Source organism: Platalea leucorodia (genome assembly GCF_965183815.1).
Source record: "Platalea leucorodia genome assembly, chromosome: 7".
NCBI classification, from domain to species: Eukaryota; Metazoa; Chordata; class Aves; order Pelecaniformes; family Threskiornithidae; genus Platalea; species Platalea leucorodia.
The window spans coordinates 50,812,753-50,837,785 of NC_138829.1; the positions used below are offsets into that span (position 1 = coordinate 50,812,753).

Sequence of the window (25,033 nt, forward strand, 5' to 3'; positions counted from 1 at the left end):
CTCTGGAAATGCAGCCTGGAAAGTTACAACTATTTCCAAAGCTCCAAAAAGAATGACTAATACCCCACTGGAGTTTAATCATGCTACCTTAGGGATGACGTACAATAACATGTATTTAGTTATTATAGAGAAAATCTTTCCTTCTCAAGTACCCACCCTACTGCTAATAATCCTGAAAAGATTGTCTTCTGTGTAAAATCCAGATTTTTTTTTTCCTCCAGCTAAAGAGCAATAGCAATTTTATAAAAGAATCTGCCATACATGGGATTGATGTCTGAATAACAGATTTGACTCTGAAATGTCAGAAAGGAATAAAATCACTGGAGAAGGTAAAGGCAGAGAATCATTGAAGTACAGTGTTCTCAAGGTGCATACACAAGTGCACAGCAAATTACACTATAGCAAACAACTTTTGATCAAGACCACTGGGGCAGGTATCTTTTCTGTTAAAGGAAAGTCAGGTTAGATGGGTTGCTAGCATTTAGCATTGGCATCAACATGTGATACTGTGAGCAGAAACTCATATAGGTTAAGTAGCTGTTAAAAATGGAAAGGGAACAATGAAAATAAACCATGGTTTTGTTGCCTATAGCTTGTTAAAAAGGATTGCAAGAGATGCTCACTTGGGAGAATCTTTGCTTCTTAAACCATGCACAATTGTGTATCAGAGAAAGCAGTATATCTGCCTTTGCAGGTTTGTCCTCCACATGTGGTGGGGTGATGTCCCGTACTGCAGACATCTCAGAGTGGTGTGGAAGGCAAAAACTGTCCTCCTTTAGACTGAGAGAAACTGAAGAAGCTTCTTGTAACCTTTGCTCACCACATCACACATGTATAAAGGCTTAGTAGACCTTTATTGCTCATATCTTTCTAAAACATTTCATCCAAATGATACAGGCAAAGAAAATTGCTTGTATTTCTTAAATATGTCTGAGGCATAAAGATGTGGCCTGATCCTTCTGGGATTTTAATTAAAATGCTTTGGAAATATTTTCCTGTTCATTTCCCCACAGAAACAGGCCCATAACATCTGGAATGAATACCATATGTTCATGGCAGTGTTCAGAGGACAAGGCATCCCAGGAAGTTCTCCACTGATTCCTGGAGGAAGTTACCTTTTACCCAATACAATACTTACGCCTGATGCATTACACACAAGGCACCAAAAGAGCTGAACTATATCAGCAGCCAAAAAAGAAAAACTGCAAAATAACAAACCATTCTGTCTAGATTGGGTATCTGCACTTAATAACTTGTCATTTTCCTCTGAGCCACCTCAAAGTAACCTCTCATAATGCTCTACAATGTGCCAACCGAGGGCTACAACACTCACACTGTGACACCACTTTATGGAGCAGAAGAGAGGTGCAGAATCAGAGCTATTTTCTTTGGAACTGAAATGGTTTTATTATTTTTGTTAAGTACATTGTAGTCAAGGAGGCATTATTTTCCATCAGCATGAACTGAAAAAGCACCTGGCTGTCATTCCAGGCACAAATTGTCCTTGCTGGATACTTGAACTGGGCCAGACAAGCCACTGAGTAAGTCCATCTCTATCCTGCTGATCACATACACACTCAATAGAGTCCACATAAGAAATCTCAAAGACTTGTTGCATTATATACTCACAATTGCTAGAGTGAAGGCAGCTGTATAAATGTTAAGTTTTACTGTGGACAAAAACCCATGATGCAGCAGAGGCATGGAATGTAAGTAAGTGCTCTGTTGTGGAGCTCACTGAACATGTTGGTCCTGAAACAGAGAGATAAGGTTGGCTGTGAGTCACTGGACAACTCACTTCCTCCATTCACCAGACTTGCTTTGCTTCCTAGAGTGCCAGCCAGTTGACCTGCAATCTCCATTTTCAATACCCATCTCTAGTATCTGGCATATGTTCCTCTTCTTGGAAACTCCATAACCCTCTTCAGCATGGTCTCCTTCTACAACCTTCTACCTCAACTGCTGGCATGTACTCCCCCTCCAGACAATTTATTTTCCTTGGAATATAATAGGAATTGCATGCTCATCTGTTTTAAAAATCGGGCCTAATTATGGACTTAATTACATGACTGTTAGTATGAATTACAATCATGTTAATTAGTTGTTAATCCTTATTCCAAATAATCAGTTGGAACAGGAACGGGAAAAATCCAGTGTATGGCCTTTTATAGCAATTCATTTGCCTTGGCGTTTGAGATCAAAGGCATTGGTTTGATGATGTTATGCTCTTGGTTTAAGACAACAAACCTAGTGTGTTGTAATCAGCATCAACATGTACCAGCATCTCTTGCATTTTTCCCTACTGCATTCCTGCTGTAGTGTCAGCCTACTATTCACTAAAGAAATGTTTTACTGTGTACATGAAAAGTATTTAAAAGATGCCTACCTAATTATTCCTAGGTTTTGGAAAGTCAGGTATGCTGAGAAAAGTCCATGTCCTTATAGCAGGATTTTCTTCTCTGTTTATGTCTAGGTTGAGGGCTTTTTCATTTAAAAAAAAATCTAAAAATTCACACAGAGGAAGTAACTATATTTCATATTAATTTTCTATGTAATGCAGTTATCTTGAGGAGCACTATTTAATTTTTATTTCCAATATAAATACTCAATAAAGGACTCCGGTTGTCTTCTTGGCTGGATGTGTTCAATATGAAATCAGAGCACACTTCTAATTTATTGTTTGCACACATCTTACCCAGTTTTAGTAGCAGTTACATGTTTTTCAGTTCCTGATTTTAAAAAGTTTCTGCATTTTCTTTCATATGCCTCAGTAAATCACTTGCTAAGCACCTGGTAAGCAGGCAGTCCTTGGAAATCTGGGGTGAGACTGTGTTTGCAGTTTGGAGTTTCCTGGGCACCTACATTTAAAACTCAACAGTCATCTGTAAACATTTAGCTTTCTGCCAGAAGTTACTAGACAGAACTTTCCTCCTCTTTGATTCATGATCCAAATCTCCAAATTATAGATAACAGTAGTTGATGCTGAAGATTGGATAAGATTTAATCAAAAGTGAAGATAAAAGTGTCTCTTTCCTGCTGTTTCTATTTCATTGAACTTCAGTTCACTGCTATAAATGATCTGAAATCTATCAGAAAGATAATCAAATTAAGCTATTCTCCAGCAAGTCCTTTGTTTCTCATTTTGAGAGTAGCATGCAAGCTAATTTCTTACCTGTGTACGAGGCAGCTCTCTGTCAGGAATGCAGAAGTGGTATGTAGCATGTGTATCTTTCTTTATCTTCAGGACATGCACAGCTACTGATGTTGTTAGAAACATGTCTCCAAGTCTAAGGAAAAATTGATTCTTTTTATATTATACACTGCAGTGAAAGCACAAAAGGTCCCGACAAAAAGCAAATATTCAATTAAAAGAAAACCATTCAAGTTAATTCTCTAGGGAAACAAGAAACAGCAAGTCAAAACCTAATAGTGGTTTCTCACCATGCTTACTCAGTGATGTAACATAGTGATGAGAGTTTATTGTTTACACCCAAGCCTCAGTGTTATTTCAGACACCTTTGGAAATCCCACCTGGCCTCTAGCAGCTATTGTCCCCTATTGTTTTAGCTATTTCTTTTTTTTTTTTTTTTTTTTTTGTGTGTAAAGGGCCACCACAATGCCAATATGCAATTTGGGGGGTAAAAAAATTTAAAACACTAAAAGCACATTAAAACCATGCTAGCTTCAACAATGGTGTATTTTATATATCTCTCAGTAAATAGCTTCTAACAAAGTGATTTGGCAACAGTTACAGGTACCCTGCTCCAAACTGTAGAACACTGTATGTGCTTTACATTAATGAGTCCTGCTTTAGTGAATCTTGAAGAATTAAAACAGTTTACAGATGGACAAAGGAATTATTTTGAAGGGGCAGCAAATTCTGCTGATTACAGTGGGTAGTGAACAGTTTACAAAGGAGGAAATAAAGTAATCAGTTAAATACTTCCTCTTGCTTCACAGGCCTCAAAAGAAACCATTCAGAGTTTTCTTGATAGGCAAATGAATACAACATTCACAAATATATATATAAAGTAGTCTCAAATTTTTACTTAAAGCCTCTGCTTTTCTCCTTTTGCAGAATCTGTGAAGATATATATCAACCAGTTCTTGACACAGGGCTGGTAAGCATAGAAGACAGCTTCAAGGAGAAGCAGCACTAGCAAGGATTTTCAAAGCCAGTGGGAAGATGAGCTAATGACTGAGAAAGGATGGCAACCCAAGCTTACAGAAAATGAGGCAGCAGGGCTGTGGTTTTTTTGCCTTAAGTATATGATTCACAAACTGGCTGAAATTTCGAGACTTACTTCTAACAAAGAAGAACAAAATGCCTCTAGAATATCTCTACCCCAGTCAGAATAAGCTCCACACCAGAAATACCCAGCCTTCACATTTACGGTGGTGGAGAAACTGTTACCTTAAATGTACAGGGACCCTGCTGAAATCGTCACAAGGAAAATGTAAATCTAATTCTCTGGCAAAATTTCTCTCACCTTAATCTTTATAATGTCCCCAGGTAGCTAAACTAGATCATAGAATCACAGAATCATAGAATCATTTTGGTTGGAAAAGACCCTTAAGATCATCAAGTCCAACCATAAACCTAACACTGCCAAGTCCACCACTAAACCATGTCCCTAAGCGCCACATCTACACGTCTTTTAAATACCCCCAGGGATGGGACTCAACCATTTCCTTGGGCAGCCTGTTCCAATGCTTGACAACCCTTTCAGTGAAGAAGTTTTTCCTAATATCCAATCTAAACATCCCTCGTGCAACTTGAGGCCATTTCTTCTTGTCCTGTCACTTGATACTTGGCAGAAGAGACTGACCCCCACCTCGCTACAACCTCCTTTCAGGTAGTTGTAGAGAGCTATAAGGTCTCCCTTCAGCCTCCTCTTCTCCAGGCTAAACAACCCCAGCTCCCTCAGCCGCTCCTCATAAGACTTGTGCTCTAGACCACTTCACCAGCCTCATTGCTCTTCTTTGGATGCACTCCAGCACCTCAATGTCCTTCTTGTACTGAGGGGCCCAAAACTGAACACAGTATTCAAGGTGCGGCCTCACCAGTGCTGAGTACAGGGGCACTATCACCTCCCTAGTTCTGCTGGCCACACTATTTCTGATACAAGCCAGGATGCTATTGGCCTTCTTGGCCACCTGGGCATACTGCTGGCTCATATTCAGCCAGATGTCGACCAACACCCCCAGGTCCTTTTCTGCCGGGCAGCTTTCCAGCCACTCTTCCCCAAGCCTGTAGTGTTGCATGGGCTGCTTGTGACCCAAGTGCAGGACCTGGCACTTAGCCTTGTTGAACCTCATACAGTTGGCCCCAGCCCATTGATCCATCCTGTCCAGATCCCTCTGTAGGGCCTTCCTACCCTCCAGCAGATCAACACTCCCGGTCAACTTGGTGTTGTCTGCAAGCTTACTGAGGGTGCACTCAATCCCCTCATCCAGATCATTGATAAAGATATTAAACAGAACTGGCCCCAATACTGGGCCCTGGGGAACACCATTTGTGACTGGTCGCTAACTGGATTTAAGTCCATTCACCACAACTCTTTGGGCCCGGGCATCCAGCTAGTTTTTTACCCTGCGAAGAGTACACCCATCCAAGCGGGTCATCTTGTCATAGAACAAGACTTGCCTTTCATAAACCCATGCTGACTGGGCCTGATCACCTGGTTTTCCTGTAAGTGCCACGTGATGGCACTCAAGATGATCTGCTCCACAACCTTCCCTGGCAATGAGGTCAGACTAACAGGCCTGTAGTTCCCCAGATCCTCCTTCCAGCCCTTCTTGTAGATGGGCATCACATTTGTCAACCTCCAGTCAACTGGGACCTCCCCAGCTAGCCAGGACTGCTGATAAATGATTGAAAGATGCTTCAGCTTTCTGCTGTATGGTCAGTTGTTTTCTTTGTCTTCTCACAATTTGATTCCTTGAAAGAGATGAGACTGAGCGCCAGGGGACCTGAGACAGGTGAACACAAAGGACATATGCTTCCTTACTGATGTTTCACAGTATCACTGGAAGCCAAAGGCAGCTTTTTAAGATGTAGTTGGTGCTGCTATCCTCATCTTTTCCGTCTCTTGGCACCTCTGTGGACAGTCCCAGTAGTATTTTCATTTCACAACTCTGAATTCTATTTACATATAAGCAAGAAAACAGTTACTAAAGAAAGGATAGACAGAAAGTCTTAAAAATTTTAACTCTTTCTGATAAAGTTTACTCCTCCAGACTTCAAAAAAGTTGAAGTTTTCTTTCAAGACCAAATAGGCTTTAATTGTAATCAAAAACGTTTTTAAAATTATTCTATTCAAACTTACGGGATCCTTAAAAAGGTCTTTTTGTATAAGGATTTCAGAGATAATGTAAGTTCTTAGCAATTCATGATGAGGTGAGCCAAGGCTTTCTGAGATTGCTGGAAAAACTGATTAAGCATTGCCAGATAGGAAATTCTTCAAATGATTTAAACAACTGACAAATAAATGAGCTCTTATTTTAAAAAGTGGTGGTCAGTACTAAAATAATGTTTATGCATATGTTTTATTATTTATATAGATCTACATCTAAATCAAAACTTCTGCAAATTAATGTCTTTGAAATGTTCATAGCAATTCTAATGAAAACATTTTTAACTATAGATATACATCCACAGTTTTGTGAAAACATCAGCGTATTTATAAATAGTTTTGGTAAACTAGGCCACTAATTCTTTCACTACATTGAAACTAATTTTAAATGAAAAAAAAATTGAGTAAAAGAAAATTAGGTGTTGTTCTCACCTGGTTGAGAGCCTAGAAAAAGGTCACCTTTACATTTCCTACCATTGGTGACATGGAGATCTACTCCAGAAAATTTATCTAGAAGTTGCATACCTTAAGGAAAAAAAATGCAATCTATAATTGTTTAATCTGCTGTTTACTTATGAAACTCCATTCAAACATTCTACATAACCACAAGAATAACAGCAGACCACATGAAAACATTTATTTTTAATATCACAAAAACTTCAGAAGAAACCCCTAAAACTTCCAGAGTCAGAAAAACATATTCCAGAGTTTGTAATTAGAACTTGTGGCTGGTATTAAAAAGAATTGTCACTTAACAAGACAAAGCTAAAATTTTCTGTGTTTAGTTAATTTGAAAACTGAAAAAAAACCCAAAACTAACACCACCCCCATCCCCCAGTCTTTAGGTATGCAAGAATCCAGAGTTCTTTTGCCACTGAGTTCTCCACAGTTACTGTTTTCCTGTCCTAATCTCTCTTGCTTTCTGTCACTAATTAGGGAAACTGTTATCTCAGTGGAGCAAGCACTACCCGCTAATGTGGCTATTCAGTAGTTGTGTTGTTTTTTTTTTTAAGATGGCATTTCCTGTGACATTGATGCCTGTCTAGTCAGTTCTGAAATTAAAAGTAAATTGGTCATTATCATCCACGACTAATTACTTTGATATAAATGGTATACACACACTACTGAGTCGGATATAGTGCACATCCACAAGCAGACAATCACCACATTAAACAGCTTAAAAATTAAATGGGACTCAGTTTTAGAAAAGTGCATAGAAAATAATGGCTTAGCCTATACCTAAATCAGTCCTAATACCATGTGATTTCTAGAATATTCGTCTCTGGATTCATAGATTTATCAACAGACTTAATAAAGTACTCTGCAATAGTTGCAGGTTTTGCTTGGTTAGTCGATTTCCTTTTATTTTTTAACAAAAATAAATGTTTAAAACTTCTCCAAGAACACTAGACACATTATTCTCACACAAGACAACTCTTTCCACAACCACATCACCCCAAAATACTGTGATAAGATATGTATAAGGGAAAGCTGCTTCTTACACAAAGATTGCTTCATAGATTCTTCAGGGTATCTTCTCTTAGCCAAGACTATTTGCTCCTAGCTATCATTTCAACTGTCTCATTACTTGTGTTTGAGCAACAGATGCAATTTTGCAATTACTTTCTTCAAACGTAATCAGGACAGGTTTCTCTTAGGCCTCCCCCAATGCTGTACCTATATACACATACATTGACACACATACATTAAAGCAGAAATGTTGAAGTCTCAGCAGGAGGATTCAGAAGCTTTTCTCTCTGTTCATCCTGTAGCCGGAATCTGAAAGGCTTTAACAAATGTGGTAGAAATAGCAGCTGGCCCTCTTTACCTGTCCATCTCAGCACATAAAGAGATATATACATGCACAGGCACACAAGCTAAGTCTGCACACATGCTTTAGAAGGAGGTCCAAGAAGTAAAATTCCCTTTCTCATGGGATGGAATATTAACGTTTTGAAGTATTATTTCCTTCAGAGTTTGCTTAGGCAATTACATGGACAGAGATCATCTGCTTATACTTTATGGCTTAAAAAAAATCCAGGCATTCCTTGATAATCATTAAAATAGATATAATGCTATACAAAAAAAGATGTTCAAGTACAGGTGAAAAACACTACTTTCGTTTGACGTTCTTTCATCTTTTCTACCTTGAACAATAGGGATTGTCTTCCAAAATAAAGATGTCTTTGGCTAAAACACTTCTCTCTCTCAGCTCAGATCTTAATATTTAAGCCATGTGAATAATATTTAAGACACTCCTGATAGGTCAATTCAGTTTCATAAGTTTGTAACGGCAGCAGTGCTACTAGTAAAAATGCAGTTGGTAATCTCCAGGTAAACAGTGAGTATTGACCTTCATAAGCAACATTCTTCCCTTCTAATACAGCTAAGGGTATCACAGACTAAAGATTAACACAATCATCATGTCAACACACAATAGGGAAAAGCCGTCTTATTTGAAAACAAAAGTATTAACACAGCAGTAATTCTGTTGTGGTAAAACGTCAACCCTTTCCTTTGACTAACAGTCAATGAAACTAGACGCATTGTGGCTAAAGGCATTGGAATGGAGCTATTAACAAAAGTCTTGTGAAAAGGAGTGAATAATCACTTTTCTTCTCCTTTATTAGTATTATCCATTTCAATAAGAGGGCCTAGACTCTCTGTGGCCTTCTGCGTGGTTGAAGCCTGTCAGATAGCATACAAATATATAGGAAAAGCAGCCAAGGAGATGCCTTAGAGCATTATTTAGGATAATTTAGCACATCCAAAAATGTCTCTTCTGCTCCAGGCTGGGAGAGTCATTAGTGCTTGTTATGAGCTTGAGTAAGACATCACCTGCTTTGAAGACAAGGATAGCTAGATTAGGTTCAAAATAGAATGGACAGAGGAAGGACTCCTAATGTGCCTGAAAAAGCTGTAACTCTTCTGTATTTGTCAACAGGGAAATGCAAGATATTATAATATCTGATAAATTTCTGTAGGCACAGCCAATTCATTTGTGAATTCACTCCAAAATAATTCTGTACATAACTTGCCTCTCTAAATACTCTTGGGGGAAAAAATGTGACTATTATTTTCATTTGAATCTGTATTGCTTGCACTATAAAGTGAATAGTAAAGGTACTTTAGAATCCTTGCCAAAATGAGCAAGTGAGTAAGCAACGTATTGCGCTCAGAATATTTGGTTGAAATTTACACTACAAGCCAGAAGGCTCACACTTCAGAAAAGTGTAAGAAGAGTTTCTTTCTTAATCAACCAAGGGATCTGTTATAGTTCCTATTTTCCTTGCAAGGAAGAGGAAACAACGTGATGCTGTCTGCTGAAACCTAGAGAAACTCAGTGCATGCTGCCAATAGAGACTGGGATATAATATAGCAAGCATAAGCAACTGCACAAGCAAACAGCCTCCATGAACATTTAAGCTTATAATTTATTTGGCAGGGAAGAAATCAAAAGTGCACCGAAGTTGCAAAATGAAACATAATTACACATATTTTCTTAAGATAGGCAGCTGACACAGAAATTAGTTGATGACTAGGTCAACAGAGAGTATCCTACAAGGTTCAATTGCTTGGATTGCTGCAAATTGAAGCAAACAGCACACTGTAATGAATGTTACATAGACAATGCAAAAATCATGAAACTGTAGGACAGAGAAGATCTGCTGCACTAACAATTCAGTATATTCTTCATACAACAGTGAGCAGAAATAAAAATCTTCACAGCTGCCCTTTTTCCCTATCTAGGTCTAGGCCACATGAGAGGAACTTTTAAGGTATAAAAGAGAATCTTCTCCTGATCTCTAATCTTTAAGGAGATAAATAGTGGTATTCATTAACATAGCATGAATCATTTTCCTTAGTACAGGTAATGAGCAAACAGAAAAGTCTGTCATTTTCCAGCCAGTTGTTTCTCATAATAACACAAATGTTTAACTTGCCAGGTAGAACAATTATTGTGGAGAGAGGGAAGAACAATATGGTTATTGTATCTGAATAATTATCCACTGCGATATCTACAAGTCAAAGCAAAACTGACGTCAAAGGGAAGGAGTGCAAACTGAATTCAAGCAAACAGTGATGGCTTTTCACTGATACAGGTTAGGCAGATTTAGTAAAGCAACCACTCAAAGTAGCCAGTCAAGTAAATGATTTGCACCCCAGTTTAATCAACACATGGGTCTTCACCCAAATCCTAAGTTTCTGTGTTTCTTGGAACGTTTACTGGTTAGCATGTGTCTAGAAATCTCCAGCAGGCTACCATGAATATCCTCCTGTTTTACAAGCATGATTACAAAGAAACAAATCACAAGAGGTTATAAGTTTAAAACTTATGCTTAACTAAGAACATATTGAGTACTGCATGCAGTTTTGGGCGCCTCAATATAAGAAGGACATCAAACTATTAGAGTGTATCCAGAGGAGGGTGACCAAGATGGTGAAAGGTCTCGAGAGTAAGACTTATAAGGAGCAGCTGAGGTCACTTGGTTTGTTCAGCTTAGAGAAAGGTGAGGGGTAACCTCATGGCAGTCTACAACTTCCTCAAGGAGGGCAGTGGAGGGGGAGGTACTGATCTCCTCTCTCTGGTGAACAGCAACAGGACACGAGGAAATGGAACGAAGCTGCATCAGGAGAAGTTCAGATTAGACATTAGACAAAGGTTCTTCACTGACAGGGTGGTTGGACACTGGAACAGGCTGCACAGGGAAGCAACAAGCCTGTCAGAGTTCAACAAGCATCTGGATGAAGCTCTTAGTCATATGGTTTAGTTTTAGGTAGTCCTGCAAGGAGCAGGGAGTTGGACTCCATGATCCTTATGGGTCCCTTCCAACTGGAGATATTCTATGATTCTACAATCCAGTTCTGCAGGAAGTGCCATACAATGACAAAGGTTTCTGTCTGATCCTAATTCCAACAGATCAAGGCAAGTTAGTGTTTACTATTCCTTCTTTATTTATGTCAAGTGCTTTCTGAAACATTTCAAAACCAAACACCAAACCATCAAGCTATAATTTAAATTCAAGAATATCTACATACTAAAATAGTTTGGTAATTATATTTACACTTAGAGAGCCAGAAAGTCAGAAAACCAGGCTGCTCAGTCTGCCCTCTGCTGGCCTTTCTGTATTTCAGTTTTCCCTTTAAAACACGTCTTACATTGACTGAAATGATCAAAAATAGTGGCACCATCAAGGCTTATACCAAGGAAATCCACCGGTAAGGAGTACATCAGTACCTTGATTCTCGTTTCTGAAGAATGATTCAGTGAACAGTTCTATGTGCAGAGATTAATAGGCTGATTAATACACTGTCTTGGAAACAAATTTTGGATAAATATACATATATTTCTGGTAATTTACAAAATACAGCAAAAGCAAAAAGCACACTTCATGCACTTTCCTGTAGAACAACATTTCATTTTTCATGCTACATTACTATAGTCAGAAAGGAAACTGACAGTACACACAGCAAAGATACATCTCTATTATGCTAACATCCTTTAAAGATACTGAAGCAATGCTCATCTTCCTTGCATCTTGAGATCAATGTCATGCTCATCTTAGATAGACTCCTTCTTTTGCAAGAACAATATCTAGCTGGCATATTTTTTAAATGATTGCTAGGACTTTAACTTGAATGACACATTCTCAAAGCGTTTGACCTTGCCTCTTAAAATTAACAGAGAAATCTCTACTCAACTCTGTCATTGGGGTGAATTAAAAAAGGAAACATTTGTAAATTAGAAGTTTCTAAAACTTAACCTAGTACACAAAGACTAAAAGGGAAGGATCAGAACGTTTAAATTACTTTGGAAGGATTATCAAAATATTAATCTAATTTTATTGGAATATCATTTAGCTAATACTTGGAAACTTTAAGGAAAATGAAAAACCATCATCAGCATAGGCATACCAAGAAGAACATACACTGAGCAACCATATTTTTACATCTTTCTTACTTACGAAGTACCATGTGACAATTCACATGTAATTCAATACATCTTTAAACAAAAAAAAAAAAGGAAATGCAAACAGCAGTTTACAAACAAGAATTGGGGCAACAGGAAATTGTAGGTGCTAGGACACTTATTAAATGATAATGCTTCACTGCTTATTAGCAGCCTTCAGGGTAAAGGAAATAATAGCTATGTATTTCTGATCCATGAGGCACTATAGTACTAGATGAGAATCTCTCCTGATCTGGAAAACTCAGAAAAATATTAAGAACAGGTGGATGGCTAGTTAAACTTACTAGTTGTGCTGCAGTACTTCATAAGAAGTGAAGGGATATTTTAATTCAAAGCCTTGAAAAAAAAAAATCATTCTGAACTTAGGTTCAAGAATAAAATAGGATGAATCAGAGCAGTTAAGGCAAATCAGCTGTTAACAAGAGGCTGAAAAAAGGTCCTTCCACAACATGAAAGTGGTACAGAACTTAAGTTGAAATATTACCACATGAAAGGCGGTAGAAGTTACTTCCATTACTAGAATAATTGGTATAATGATCTAACAAATTATTTACTAACCTTGCAGCAGTAGAAACAATAATCAGCATAAGCTCAAATTGAACAAATAGCTCAAGAGTGGTAGATTTCAGAGTCATAGAATGGTTTGGGTTGGAAGGGACCTTTAAAGGTCACCTAGTCCAACCCCCCCTGCAGTGAGCAGGGACATCTTCAACTAGATCACTTTGCTCAGAGCCCCATCCAGCCTGACCTTGAAAGTTTCCAGGGATGGGACATCTACCACCTCTCTGGGCAACCCGTTCCAGTGTTTCACCACCCTCACCGTAAAAAAAAAGTCTTCCTTATATCTAGTCTGAATCTACGCTCTTTCAGTTTAAAATCATTACCCTTGTCCTATTGCAACAGGCCCTGCTAAGAAGTTTGTTCTCTTCTCCAGAATAAACCACCCCAACTGTCTCAGCCTTTCCTCACAGGCGAGGTGTTACAGCCCCTTGGTCATCTTTGTGGCCCTCCTCTGGACCCACTCTGACAGATCCATGTCTTTCTTGTGCGGAGGACTCCAGAGCTGGACGCAGTACTCCGGGTGGGGTCTCACCAGAGCAGAGTAGAGGGGCAGAATCACCTCCCTCGACCTGCTGGCAATGTTTCTTTTGATCTGAAAACAGATCAAAGAGGCTTTTGAACACACAGACATTACATGGCACTGGTCATTGTGCAACCATTATTTACTATATGTGCTTTATTTCCACTACTTTCAAAGAAATTACAACAATGCACAACATTTTCAGTGGATTTTAGGGAGAAGAAAAATATTTGTTATGGTCTGATGTAATCCTGGACAAAAACTCAGTGGAAAAATGAGAAGTCATGCAAGAAAAGCCAAGAAAATAAATAATAATAAAAAAAAATCAGTTTCAAACCTGCAGGTCACCACCATAACCCTAATAGCACTTTATTTTCCGTCATCTTATGGCACAAATTATCGCATATGAAAAACACATCAAGCATGACACTTAGTTCCAACAATTCTGAATTAGTTTCCCCCTAACTCACCCTGCAATTGCATATACTTTAATGCAATCAATATGCAACTTTCTGTACAGCACAGCACATAAAAGCACGTGTTCAGACTTCGAAACAAAGTTTCTTGGATTATTTGTCACGTTTTGGCTTCCTACTCAACTTTAAAATTCTGTTGTATCCATTGGGACTAATCATTATTTGAAATAAGTGTCTACTGTATTTTGTATGGATGGAGATGAGCACATGGACAAAAGGATTAGGTGAAAATAGCACTGAGCATTCACTTTGCAGGAGTGTGGCTTTTTCAGGGATTACATGTAGGCAGATTAATTACAGCAATTTTATTTCATAAGGAATACATTGCAGGAAAAAAGATCCAAAAAAATCAGCATAATTAGGGATTAAAGTGTGACACAGTTCAATACTTGCCAACAATCACAAAGCCCAAAATAGCTATCCTTTATTTTTCTCTAACTATGCCTCTTGCAAAGGAAAATGATATGAAGAAAGTAATTTTACCCAAGCATATCCTAAAGGCAGACGTTTCCAGCAGCCCGTAGCATACTCCTTAAATTTTTATTTTTGTTTTTTAATTCTTCAAGAAAATAATTTCTTCATGGTATTTCTTGCCTAGGTATGTAAAAAGATGTTAACAGAAGACTTTTGAAAGAATAAACCATGAAAAGTTATATTTTTCATCTGTGAAATTTTTACTTCAAGGCAAATTTGCTTCAAGTGTAAAGCATAACCATTTCATACGGTTCACCTTCTGGGCCATTGCCCCCATCCCCAAATCTCTAAATTCTTCAGGAAGATATTCAATGTTTTATTTTAATCTGTATGGGCAATTATTTGTTGTCTCACTTCTGCTAAAGTAGTAGATGTTGCCAAATGGTACGATTACTCTGAATTAAGGAGATCTGACTGCTATCACATGTCTGAATTCCACAGATTTCCTTCACAGGCTGATGACTGACAAATCACATACATCCACCTTTATGTCAAATAACAATGCTGGCAAGTAGTCAGATGTAAAGAAATTGGAATTAAAGCTCGTACTAGCCTTACTGAGATTTGCCTAGTTCAAAAGTTGTAAAGGTTTATTTAACCTGGAGAAAAAGTTGTGTTGTCTTCACCTGTCTGTGTTGAACAGGGAAAGTATAATGGCTGTATTAGTACCCACACTAATGAGACATGATAAACATTCTATACTTACATACAATAGCGCCTTCCAGTGGCTCCAAAAGCAAAACATACTGACTCACACTACATGAACACATACATGCAAAACTATAGTTGTAAACATCAGTCATGCAGCCCTTAATTGGCCAGCTAAAGAGTAGAATATACAAATGCTGGGGAGCACATGACAACACTAGAGCACTAAGTACAAAAAAAACCCAGTGTATCAGATTTTAAGTAAGTCTGCAAATTCTCTTGGGCAGAACAAGATTTAGCTATGCAAACAATGAGAACTTCTTGTACGTTAAGGACACTATACAAACTGGTGGGTTTTTTCCCTTCAAAGTAATACAGAATTGACAAACAACTTCTGAAAAATTCATGGTTAACCATTTAAAATTGCAAATTAATCTTCAGCACCCAATCTTGAATATAATTTATCAGTGAGAAACTCCTGGAAATACAGAATGGACATGTCCATTATTGCACAGTAAACTAGATTTGGTAATCAAAATCTCTCCCAACTGTTAGATTAATAGTTTATGAAATTTATGATATCAGAACAAGCCAAAGAAGCAAACTCATTTAGCAAAAACTCTCAACTCAGTATTAACTAAAGGTTTTGTCTTGCAATTAGCTTTTTAATCATGGCAGCAGCTCAACAAACAAGTCATCCAAATCTTTAAAAAAAGTACTTGCACAAACTAGAATAAGACAAACTCCCACAAATTCTACTATTTATATTCTCACCAGCTCCTGTAAAAGACGTTATTTCATTACAAACACATAAAACACATGGTTCCATATTTATATATAAGAAAAAAAAAATCTACTTCTGTTAATTTAAACTTCAGACCACGGCACTTAAGCCTCCGACTTACAGTTCAATATACACTGATGATAAAACACCTTCTACTTACATCTTTATTCTATCCGTGAGAAGAACAGCATTAATCAGCAAATATTCAGTGTACAAAATTTGACCTTTGATACTGGAACCTCTATGAGGCTGAGAGATCAAAGCTAGTTTTTCATCACAGTACTGCTGGCACAATTAACTTGGGTTTTAAATTAACCACAATATATCACAGAGCACCTGAAAAAAATATTTTTTTTATATTTTGTGGTACTGAAGAAGATATCTGAGTTGGGGCAACTTCTAAATTTAGAAAATGTAATTGTCTCCAAATTAAGTCAAGGAAAACCTATTAATTTTTTAGACAAAATGTTGTTTTCACTAAACGTTGGTTCCATCAAAAACTAAAAATCAATGACGCTGAGATTCCATCCTTTATGGAGAATGCATTTATTCAGACAAGATTATTCTCTTCTCTATCCCTCTGCAAGGCATTAGATTATGCAGTTATCTTAAAATACTGGAAAAAAATAGATGCACCTACAGTCTAAATGTGTTTTAATGAATTCTAATTATACAAATGAAGCTGATCACCAGATTACCTAACATTGTGAGAAACTGCTATTTTATCTATGATCTAATTTAGTCTTTCTCAGAATTTCCTTTCATTTCTTTTCTCCATTCATCTCCACAGTCACTTTGTTTTCTTCAATGTAGCTTATACTAAAGGAGAAGATAAAGAACAGTTAAATGTGTGATGTAAATGAAATTAAACAAAACTTTTTCAGTTTCTAATGTCTTTGCTTTTATTTAGGAAGCCATTGAAATATCTGTCAAAATCTTATAAACCTTATTTCAATCTACTTTGGATAGCACAACATGCCAGAAAAGTCTTCTGAAAATTGGAAAACTTTCTATTGCAGAAACATAATTTAGCTACTCCGTTATCTCAGTATTGACCAGAACACATAGCAGCACTTTGCTCAATTATGATTCTTGCTTTCCTCACTCTAAAAGCTAGATATTTAGGCCTTAAATAAAGCATCCCATCTCAGCACATGAAAGACCCCACCCGGAGTACTGCGTCCAGCTCTGGAGTCCTCCGCACAAGAAAGACATGGATCTGTCAGAGTGGGTCCAGAGGAGGGCCACAAAGATGACCAAGGGGCTGTAACACCTCGCCTGTGAGGAAAGGCTGAGACAGTTGGGGTGGTTTATTCTGGAGAAGAGAACAAACTTCTTAGCAGGGCCTGTTGCAATAGGACAAGGGTAATGATTTTAAACTGAAAGAGCGTAGATTCAGACTAGATATAAGGAAGACTTTTTTTTTACGGTGAGGGTGGTGAAACACTGGAACGGGTTGCCCAGAGAGGTGGTAGATGTCTGTCCTGATTTCAGCTGGGATAGAGTTAATTTTCATCTTACTAGCCGGTATGGGGCTGTGTTTTGGGTTTAGGATGAGAACAATGTCGATGATACACTGATGCTTTGGTTCTTGCTAAGTAGTGCTAAGCTGTTGCTGAATAGGTGCTAAGCGGCGCTCACAATGGTCAAGGACTTTTCAGCTTCCCCTGCTCTGCCGGGTGCACAAGAAGCTGGGAGGGGGCACAGCCGGGGGGAGGGCTGACCCAGACTGGCCCAAGGGCTATTCCATACCATATGACGTCATGCTCAGTATATAAGCTGGGGGAAGAAGAAGGAAGGGGGGACATTGGGTATGATGGCGTTTGTCTTCCCAAGTAACCCTTACGCGTGATGGAGCCCTGCTTTCCTGGGGATGGCTGCACACCTGCCTGCCGATGGGAAGTAGTGAATGAATTCCTTGTTTTGTTTTGTTTGCGTGCACGGTTTTTGCTTTGCCTATTTAACTGTTCTAATTTATTTTGCTTCAATTATTAAACTGTTCTTATCTCAACCCACGAGTTTTCTCCCTTTTACCCTTCTGATTCTCTCCCCCATCCCACTGGGGGGGAGTGAGCAAGCGGCTGCGTGGTGCTTAGTTGCTGGCTGGGGTTAAACCACGACAGTCTTTTTGGCGCCCAACGTGGGGCTCGAAGGGTTCGAGATAACAACAGATTTAATTGGAATGCGCTAGATCGAATTTATAGCTGTTATTGCTGTTTAGCTGTTAATCGGCAGGCTTCTGTGCTTGCCACGGGGCTTGCTTGCCTTACTGTATGTTAGAGTGTAGTGCTTGTTAGTGGCTGCTTTTTGCTTTTACTGCTTGCTGTACTGCTTATCATCTTACTGTGCTGTGCCTGGGAACATTTTGATAACAGCAATGGCCACGTGCCTGGGCTAGCAGATGGCCAGGGCATTGCTGCTGGTTTTCTGTGCTGCTGTACTGGACAGGCTGGAACTCCAGTGTGAACTCGAGTCGAAGGGACTGTGACCTGTGGACGAGTTCCTGCGGGAGCACGACACCCCAAAGTGTCTGTGGACGTGGATAATCCCATGTCAGAGCAGCCCATGGAAGTTAAGAGTGGAGCAGAGATCCACCTGCAGCCCATGGAGGACCCCATGCTGGAGCAGGTGGATGCCCGAAGGAGACTGTGACCCCATGGGAAGCCTGTGCTGGAGCAGGCTCCTGGAAGGACCTGTGGACCCGTGGAGAGAAGAGTCCACGCTGGAGCAGGTTTGCTGGCAGGACTTGTGACCCTGTGGGGGACCCACGCTGGAGCAGTTAGTGAAGAACTGCAGCCCGTGGGAAGGACTCACATCAGAGAAGTTCATGGACTGTGCTGTCGGAAGGACCCCATGCCGGAGCAGGGGCAAGGGGAGGACTCCATTGCAGTGTTAAACCCTATAACCTGGCCCAAAGGGGCCAGGGGTGGAGACTGTAATGGAAATACCTTTAAATTGTTGTGACCTGGGATTTGAGTTGCATGTTATGGGAATTACTATAGCAGGAACCCCTTGTTGCTAGCCAGGCTAGGAGTAAGGGGAGGAGTTCATTGCAATGTTAAACCTGGCCCAAAGGGGCCAGGGGTGGAGATTGTGATGGAAATACCTTTAAATTGTTGTAACCCATGATCTGAGTTGCATGTTATAGGAATTACCATAGCAGGAACCACCTGAACCAATGGAGGAGAAGCCTTACAAGAAGCAGTGCAAGTGCAGCAGTGACCTGACCTGAGCTGGCTTTGGTGCCCAATAACTCCACGCAACACACCACCTCTCCTGTCCTGAGTGACCACTATCACAGATGGAGCCCAAAGTCATGGACTAAATGAGCTCAATGGACATTTTTGGGACAACAGGGGTGGTGGTCAAAGAGAATGTATTGGATAATGTGGGACCTGAGCATGATGTAAATGGTATGGAATAAGGGGTGGATACTGTCCTGGTTTCAGCTGGGATAGAGTTAATTTTCATCTTAGTAGCCGGTATGGGGCTGTGTTTTGGGTTTAGAATGAGAACAATGTCGATGATACACTGATGCTTTGGTTCTTGCTAAGTAGTGCTAAGCTGTTGCTGAATAGGTGCTAAGTGGCGCTCACACTGGTCAAGGACTTTTCAGCTTCCCCTGCTCTGCCGGGTGCACAAGAAGCTGGGAGGGGGCACAGCCGGGGGGAGGGCTGACCCAGACTGGCCCAAGGGCTATTCCATACCATATGACGTCATGCTCAGTATATAAGCTGGGGGAAGAAGAAGGAAGGGGGGACATTGGGTATGATGGTGTTTGTCTTCCCAAGTAACCATTACACGTGAGGGAGCCCTGCTTTCCTGAGGATGGCTGGACACCTGCCTGCCAATGGGAAGTAGTGAATGAATTCCTTGTTTTGTTTTGTTTGCGTGCACGGTTTTTGCTTTGCCTATTTAACTGTTCTAATTTATTTTACTTCAGTTATTAAACTGTTCTTATCTCAACCCACGAGTTTCCTCCCTTTTACCCTTCTGATTCTCTCCCCCATCCCACTGGTGAGGAGTGAGCGAGCGGCTGCGTGGTGCTTAGTCGCTGGCTAGGGTTAAACCATGACAATGTCCCATCCCTGGAAACTTTCAAGATCAGGCTGGATGGGGCTCTGAGCAAAGTGATCGAGTTGAAGACGTCCCTGCTCACTGCAGGGGGGGTTGGACTAGGTGACCTTTAAAGGTCCCTTCCAACCCGAACTAGTTTATGATTCCCACTTAAATTTCACAAGGTTTTCTTGAATTTTCCTTTACAGATGAGACTTGACTTGCCTATGCAAGTGTTACGTGCCATTAGTACTAAGTGTTTAAAGAAATGTAGTATGTTAACTTTAAAGTCTTTTAGTTTTACAGCATAAAACCTAGTCATTGCAAAAGAGTAAAAGCATGAAAATTAATAGGTTTTGATGTTAATTCAATAAATTAAATATTTCAACTGTACATCTCACAGTAACTCTTTACTCCACTCTACAGAAAAGCAACCCCAAGTACATAACAGTTATCTATGTTGTCAAAACAAGAAGCAGTCTTCACTGAGTTTAACACAAGGCAAGCCGCACTGGATTCTCTATGTTGGCTTTCAAGGTCTCCAGAAACTTTGAAGCCAGTTCATCATCTACTACCCGACCATCACTTGAAAGAGTCACTGTCATGAGTTGATACTGCTTAAGTTTCTCATTCCCTTCTTCATCTTCCACAATCTTGAGCTCTGGTCTTGCTCGGCCCACAGCTAGGATGCAGGCCTGCGGAGGGTTTATGACTGCAGTGAAATCATTGACGCCAAACATGCCCAGATTGGAGATACTAAATGAAAGAGAAAAGAGTTATTGGTAACATCAGAAATTATATATCCCCTAGAAGAAATAATCTATATTCAATGACCTAATTCTCTCCCAAGGCCAAACCCATTTAACTTTAACATAGATCTGAACTGGATTTCAGTTGGGGACATTCAGACTCTCAAGGGTTTGGGATTTTTGCAATTACAACTAATGCACCTTTTTAAAAGTCCCATTTCTTTACAGTAATATATCCTTGCATTGCACACAGTAAAGGCAGAAAGTAAGACAAGAAAGTGATATCTTCAGATAAACTTTGCCTGTCCCTGTTCCAAACCCAATGTCTTTTAGATTGAACCTCACAACTTTTAAGTTACAATGGTAGATGATAAGTGATACAATTTCAGCATCTAGACATCACTCAGGCACATGCCTTTCTCCCGTGAACATTTTTGCCTGTGTCACCAAGTGGGAATATTAGGAAAGGCTTGGACTCTTGCGACAGATTGTCTATAGAGAAAGCTGGCCTACCATCTCCTCCTTTTTGTTATAGTTACTGCGAAGAGTGGAAAAAAAAGATTAATCTGTATAGAATCATAGACTAGTTTGGGTTGGAAGGGACCTTTAAAGGTCACCTAGTCCAACCCCCCCTGCAGTGAGCAGGGACGTCTTCAACTCTATCACTTTGCTCAGAGCCCCATCCAGCCTGACCTTGAAAGTTTCCAGGGATGGGACATCTACCACCTCTGGGCAACCTGTTCCAGTGTTTCACCACCCTCACTGTAAAAAAAAAATGTCTTCCTTATATCTAGTCTGAACCTGCACTCTTTTAGTTTAAAACCATTACCCCTTATCCTATCACTATAGGCCCTATTAAAAAGTCTGTACCCATCTTTCTTATAAGACCCCTTCAAGTATTGAAAGGCCACAGTGATGTCTTCCCGGAGCCCTCTCTTCTCCAGAATAAGCAATCCCAACTCTCTCAGTCTTTGCTTGAAGGAGAGGTGTTCCGTCCCTCTGATCATCTTCATAGCCCTCCCCTGGGCCCACTCCAACAGATCCACGTCTGTCTTGTACAGAGAATTCCAGAGCTGGATGCAGTACTCCAGGTGGGATCTCAACAGAGCAGAGTAGAGGGGCAGAATCACCTCCTTTGACCTGCTGGCCATGCTTCTTTTGATGCAGCCCAGGATACAGTTGGCTTTCTGGGCTGTAAGCACACATTGCTGGCTCACGTCCAGTTTTTCATCCACCAGTCCTCCTCAGCAGGGCTGCTCTCAACCCCTTCATTCCTCCAGCCTGTATTGATGCCAGAGGTTGCCCTGACCCAGGTGTAGGACCTTGCACTTGGCCTTGTTGAACCTCATGAGGTTCACATGGGCCCACTTCTTGAGCTTGTCCAGGTCCCTCTGGATGGCACCCCATCCCACAGGTGTGTCAACTGCACCACTCAGCTTGGTGTCATCTGCAAATTTGATGACAGGGCACTTGGTCCCACTGTCCATGTCATTGATGAAGATATTAAACAGTACTGGTCCCAATATGGACCTCTGAGGCACACCACTCATGACTGATCTCTATCCGGACATTGAGCTGTTGACCACTACCCTCTGGCTGCGACCATCCAACCAATTCCTCATCCACCTAACAGCCCACCCATCAAATCCCTGTCTCTCCAATTCAGAGAAGGATGTTGTGGGGGACTGTTGTCAAAGGTCTTACAGGAGTCCAGATGGATGACATCTGTAGCTCTTCCCTTGTCCACTGATATAGTCACTCCATCATAGAAGGCCACTAGGTTGGTCAAGCAAGATTTCCCCTTGGTGAAGCCATGCTGGCTGTCTCCAATCACCTCCCTGTCCTCCATGTGCCTTAGCATAGCTTCTAGGAGGATCTGTTCCATGATCTTCCCAGGCACAGAGGTGAGGCTGACAGGTCAGTAGTTCCCAGGGTCCTCTCTTCTACCCTTTTAAACATGGGTGCAATGTTTCCCTTTTTCCAGTCGCCAGGGACTTCACCTGACTGCCATGATTTTTCAAACATCATGGAGAGTGGCTTGGCAACTACATCAGCCTATTCCCTCAGGACTCTGGGATGCATCTCATCAGGTCCCATAGACTTATGTATGTTCAGGCTCCTCAGGTGGTTTTGAACCTGATCTTCTCTTACAGTGGGAGGGACTTTCCTCCCCTGGCCCCTGTGTTGTGGTCCATCCACTCGAAAGGTGTGTGAAGAGGGGTTGCCAGTGAAGACTGAGGCAAAAAAGTTGTTGAGTACCTCAGCCTTCTCTTCATCTGTTGTTACCAGTTTGGCAGTCTTGCTCATCAGGGGGGGTATGCTTTCTTTGACCTTCCTTTTCTGCTGACAAACCTATAGAAGCCCTTCTTATTATTCTTTGCATCCCTTGCCAAGTTCAGCTCCAGCCGTGCCTTGGCCTTCCTGACCCCATCCCTACACAACCGGGCAGTGTCCCTCTACTCTTCCCAGGATACCTGTCCCTGCTTCCAGTGCCTGTGCATTTCCTTCTTGTCCTTTAGTTTGACTGAGCAGGTCTTGACTCATCCATGCTGGTCTCTTGCCTTCCTTTCCTGTTATCTTAACACCTGGGGATCAAGAGCTCTTGCATCTTTAAGTGTCCTTAAAGATCTGCCAGCTCTGTTCTGCTCCCTTGTCCCTGAGGGCAGTTTCCCAGGGGGTCCTATTGACTAATTCCTTAAACAGCTGGAATTTTGCTTTCCTGAAGTTCAGGGTCCTGACTTTACTCTTCGCCTGACCCATATCCCTCAGGACTGCAAACTCCACCAGTGTGTGATCACTGCAGCCCAGGCTGCCTCCAGTCTTGACATCACTGATTATCTCACTTGCATTGCTGACCAACAGGTCCAGTATCGCATCCCCTCTGGTAGGGCTGTCTATTACCTGGCCTAAGAAGTTATCCTCAATGCATTCCAGGAATCTCCTGGATTGCTTACAGCTTGCTGTGCTACTTTTCTAGCAGATGTCGGGGTGGTTGAAGTGCCCCAGCAGGACGAGAGCCTGCGAGCATGATGCCTCTTGTAGCTGGAGTAAGAAGGCTTCGTCAATAGGCTCCCCTTGATCGGGTGGTCTGTAGTAGACACGAAGCACAAGGTTCCCTTTGTTGCCTCAGTCTTTAATTCTTACCCATAAGCTTTCAACCCATTTGTGGCTATTCTTCAGAGACAGCTCTTCACAATCATAGAAGAGAATCATTAAGGTTGGAAAAGACCTCTGAGATCATCGAGTCCAACCGTTAACCTAACTGCCTGCTCCACCTCTAAACCATGTCCCTAAGCACCATATCCACACATTTTTTGAACACTTCCAGGGACTGTGATTGCACCACTTCCCTGCGCAGTCTGTTCCAATGCCTAACCACTCTCTCCATGAAGAAATTTTTCCTAATATCTAATCTAAATCTCCCCTGGCACATCTTGAGCCCATTTCCTCTCGTCCTGTTGCTTGCTACCTGGGAGAAGAGACCAACCCCCACCTTGCTACAACCTCCTTTCAGGTAGTTGTAGAGAGCAATAAGGTTTCCTCGAGCCTCCTCCAAACTAAACAATCCCAGCTCCCTCAGCCACTCCTCATAAGGACAGATAGCAATCTATCCATTTCTTGATGTAGAGGGCAACCCCTCCACTCCTTCCTTGTCTGTCCCTTTTGAACAGCTTGTAGTCATCAATAGCTGCCCTCCAGTCATGGGATTTGTCCCACCCACTTTTAGTAATGGTAACTAGGTTGTAGCTTTCTAGCAGCATGGTGGTTTCCAACTCCTCCTGCTTGTTGCCCATGCTGCGTGCATTGGTGTAGAGGCACTTCAGCTGGGATGTCGGCCGGGTCACCTTCTTAGAGGAACACCCCTTAATTCCTTTGAATTCTGTTTCCCTGTTGGCTCCTATTACCTCAGGAGCCCCTGGCTTATCTCCGTAAGACTTCAAGTGTGCTCCAGTGTAGCCAGCACACCTCAGAGCAGCAGGCTGAGGGCCCTTGCTTGCTACCTGATCCCTCTAATCTCGGCATGTCATCCCACAGCTTGTCATGGGCAAGCCTGATATTATCCCCCTCCCCCTTCAAGTCTCATTTAAAGCTCTGTCAATGAGCCCTACTAGCTCATGAACAACGACCCTCTTTCCCCTTTGAGAAAGGCGAATCCCATCTGACACCAGCAAGCCTGGTGCCGTGTAGGCCATCCCAAAAAATGGGGTTTTTATCTAAAAACCCAAAATTGTGGTGGTGACGCCAGTCATGGAGCCATGCATTAATCGACTGGGTGTGTCTTTTTCTTCCAATGTCACTGCCTGCAACTGGAAGGAGAGAGAAAAAAAAAAAAACAAACCAAAAAAACACCTGTGCTCCAGATTCCCTTACCAACCATCCCAAGGCCCTGAAGTCTCTTTTGATTGCCCTTGGACTATGTGTTGCAGCTTCAGCACCA

At 41.0% G+C, this 25,033-nt stretch overlaps 1 protein-coding gene across 8 annotated transcripts in view; it reads right to left on the bottom strand.

The window, feature by feature from the left end:
* Positions 1–13,414: 13,414 nt before the first annotated feature.
* PDHX (pyruvate dehydrogenase complex component X) overlaps positions 13,415–25,033 on the bottom strand; it is a 63,298-nt gene continuing 51,679 nt past the window's right edge. For 3 of the 8 annotated variants that reach the window (XM_082318109.1, XM_082318107.1, XM_082318108.1), the window contains one exon: positions 16,280–20,602. In XM_082318109.1, coding sequence (XP_082174235.1) covers positions 20,338–20,602 — 265 coding nt within the window. In that variant the 3' untranslated portion in view covers positions 16,280–20,337. Of the gene's footprint in view, positions 13,481–16,279; positions 20,603–22,898; positions 23,252–23,496; positions 24,903–25,033 lie in introns of those variants that run through there. The other 5 variants (XR_014228852.1, XR_014228853.1, XM_082318110.1 and 2 more) reach the window with 4 other exon arrangements.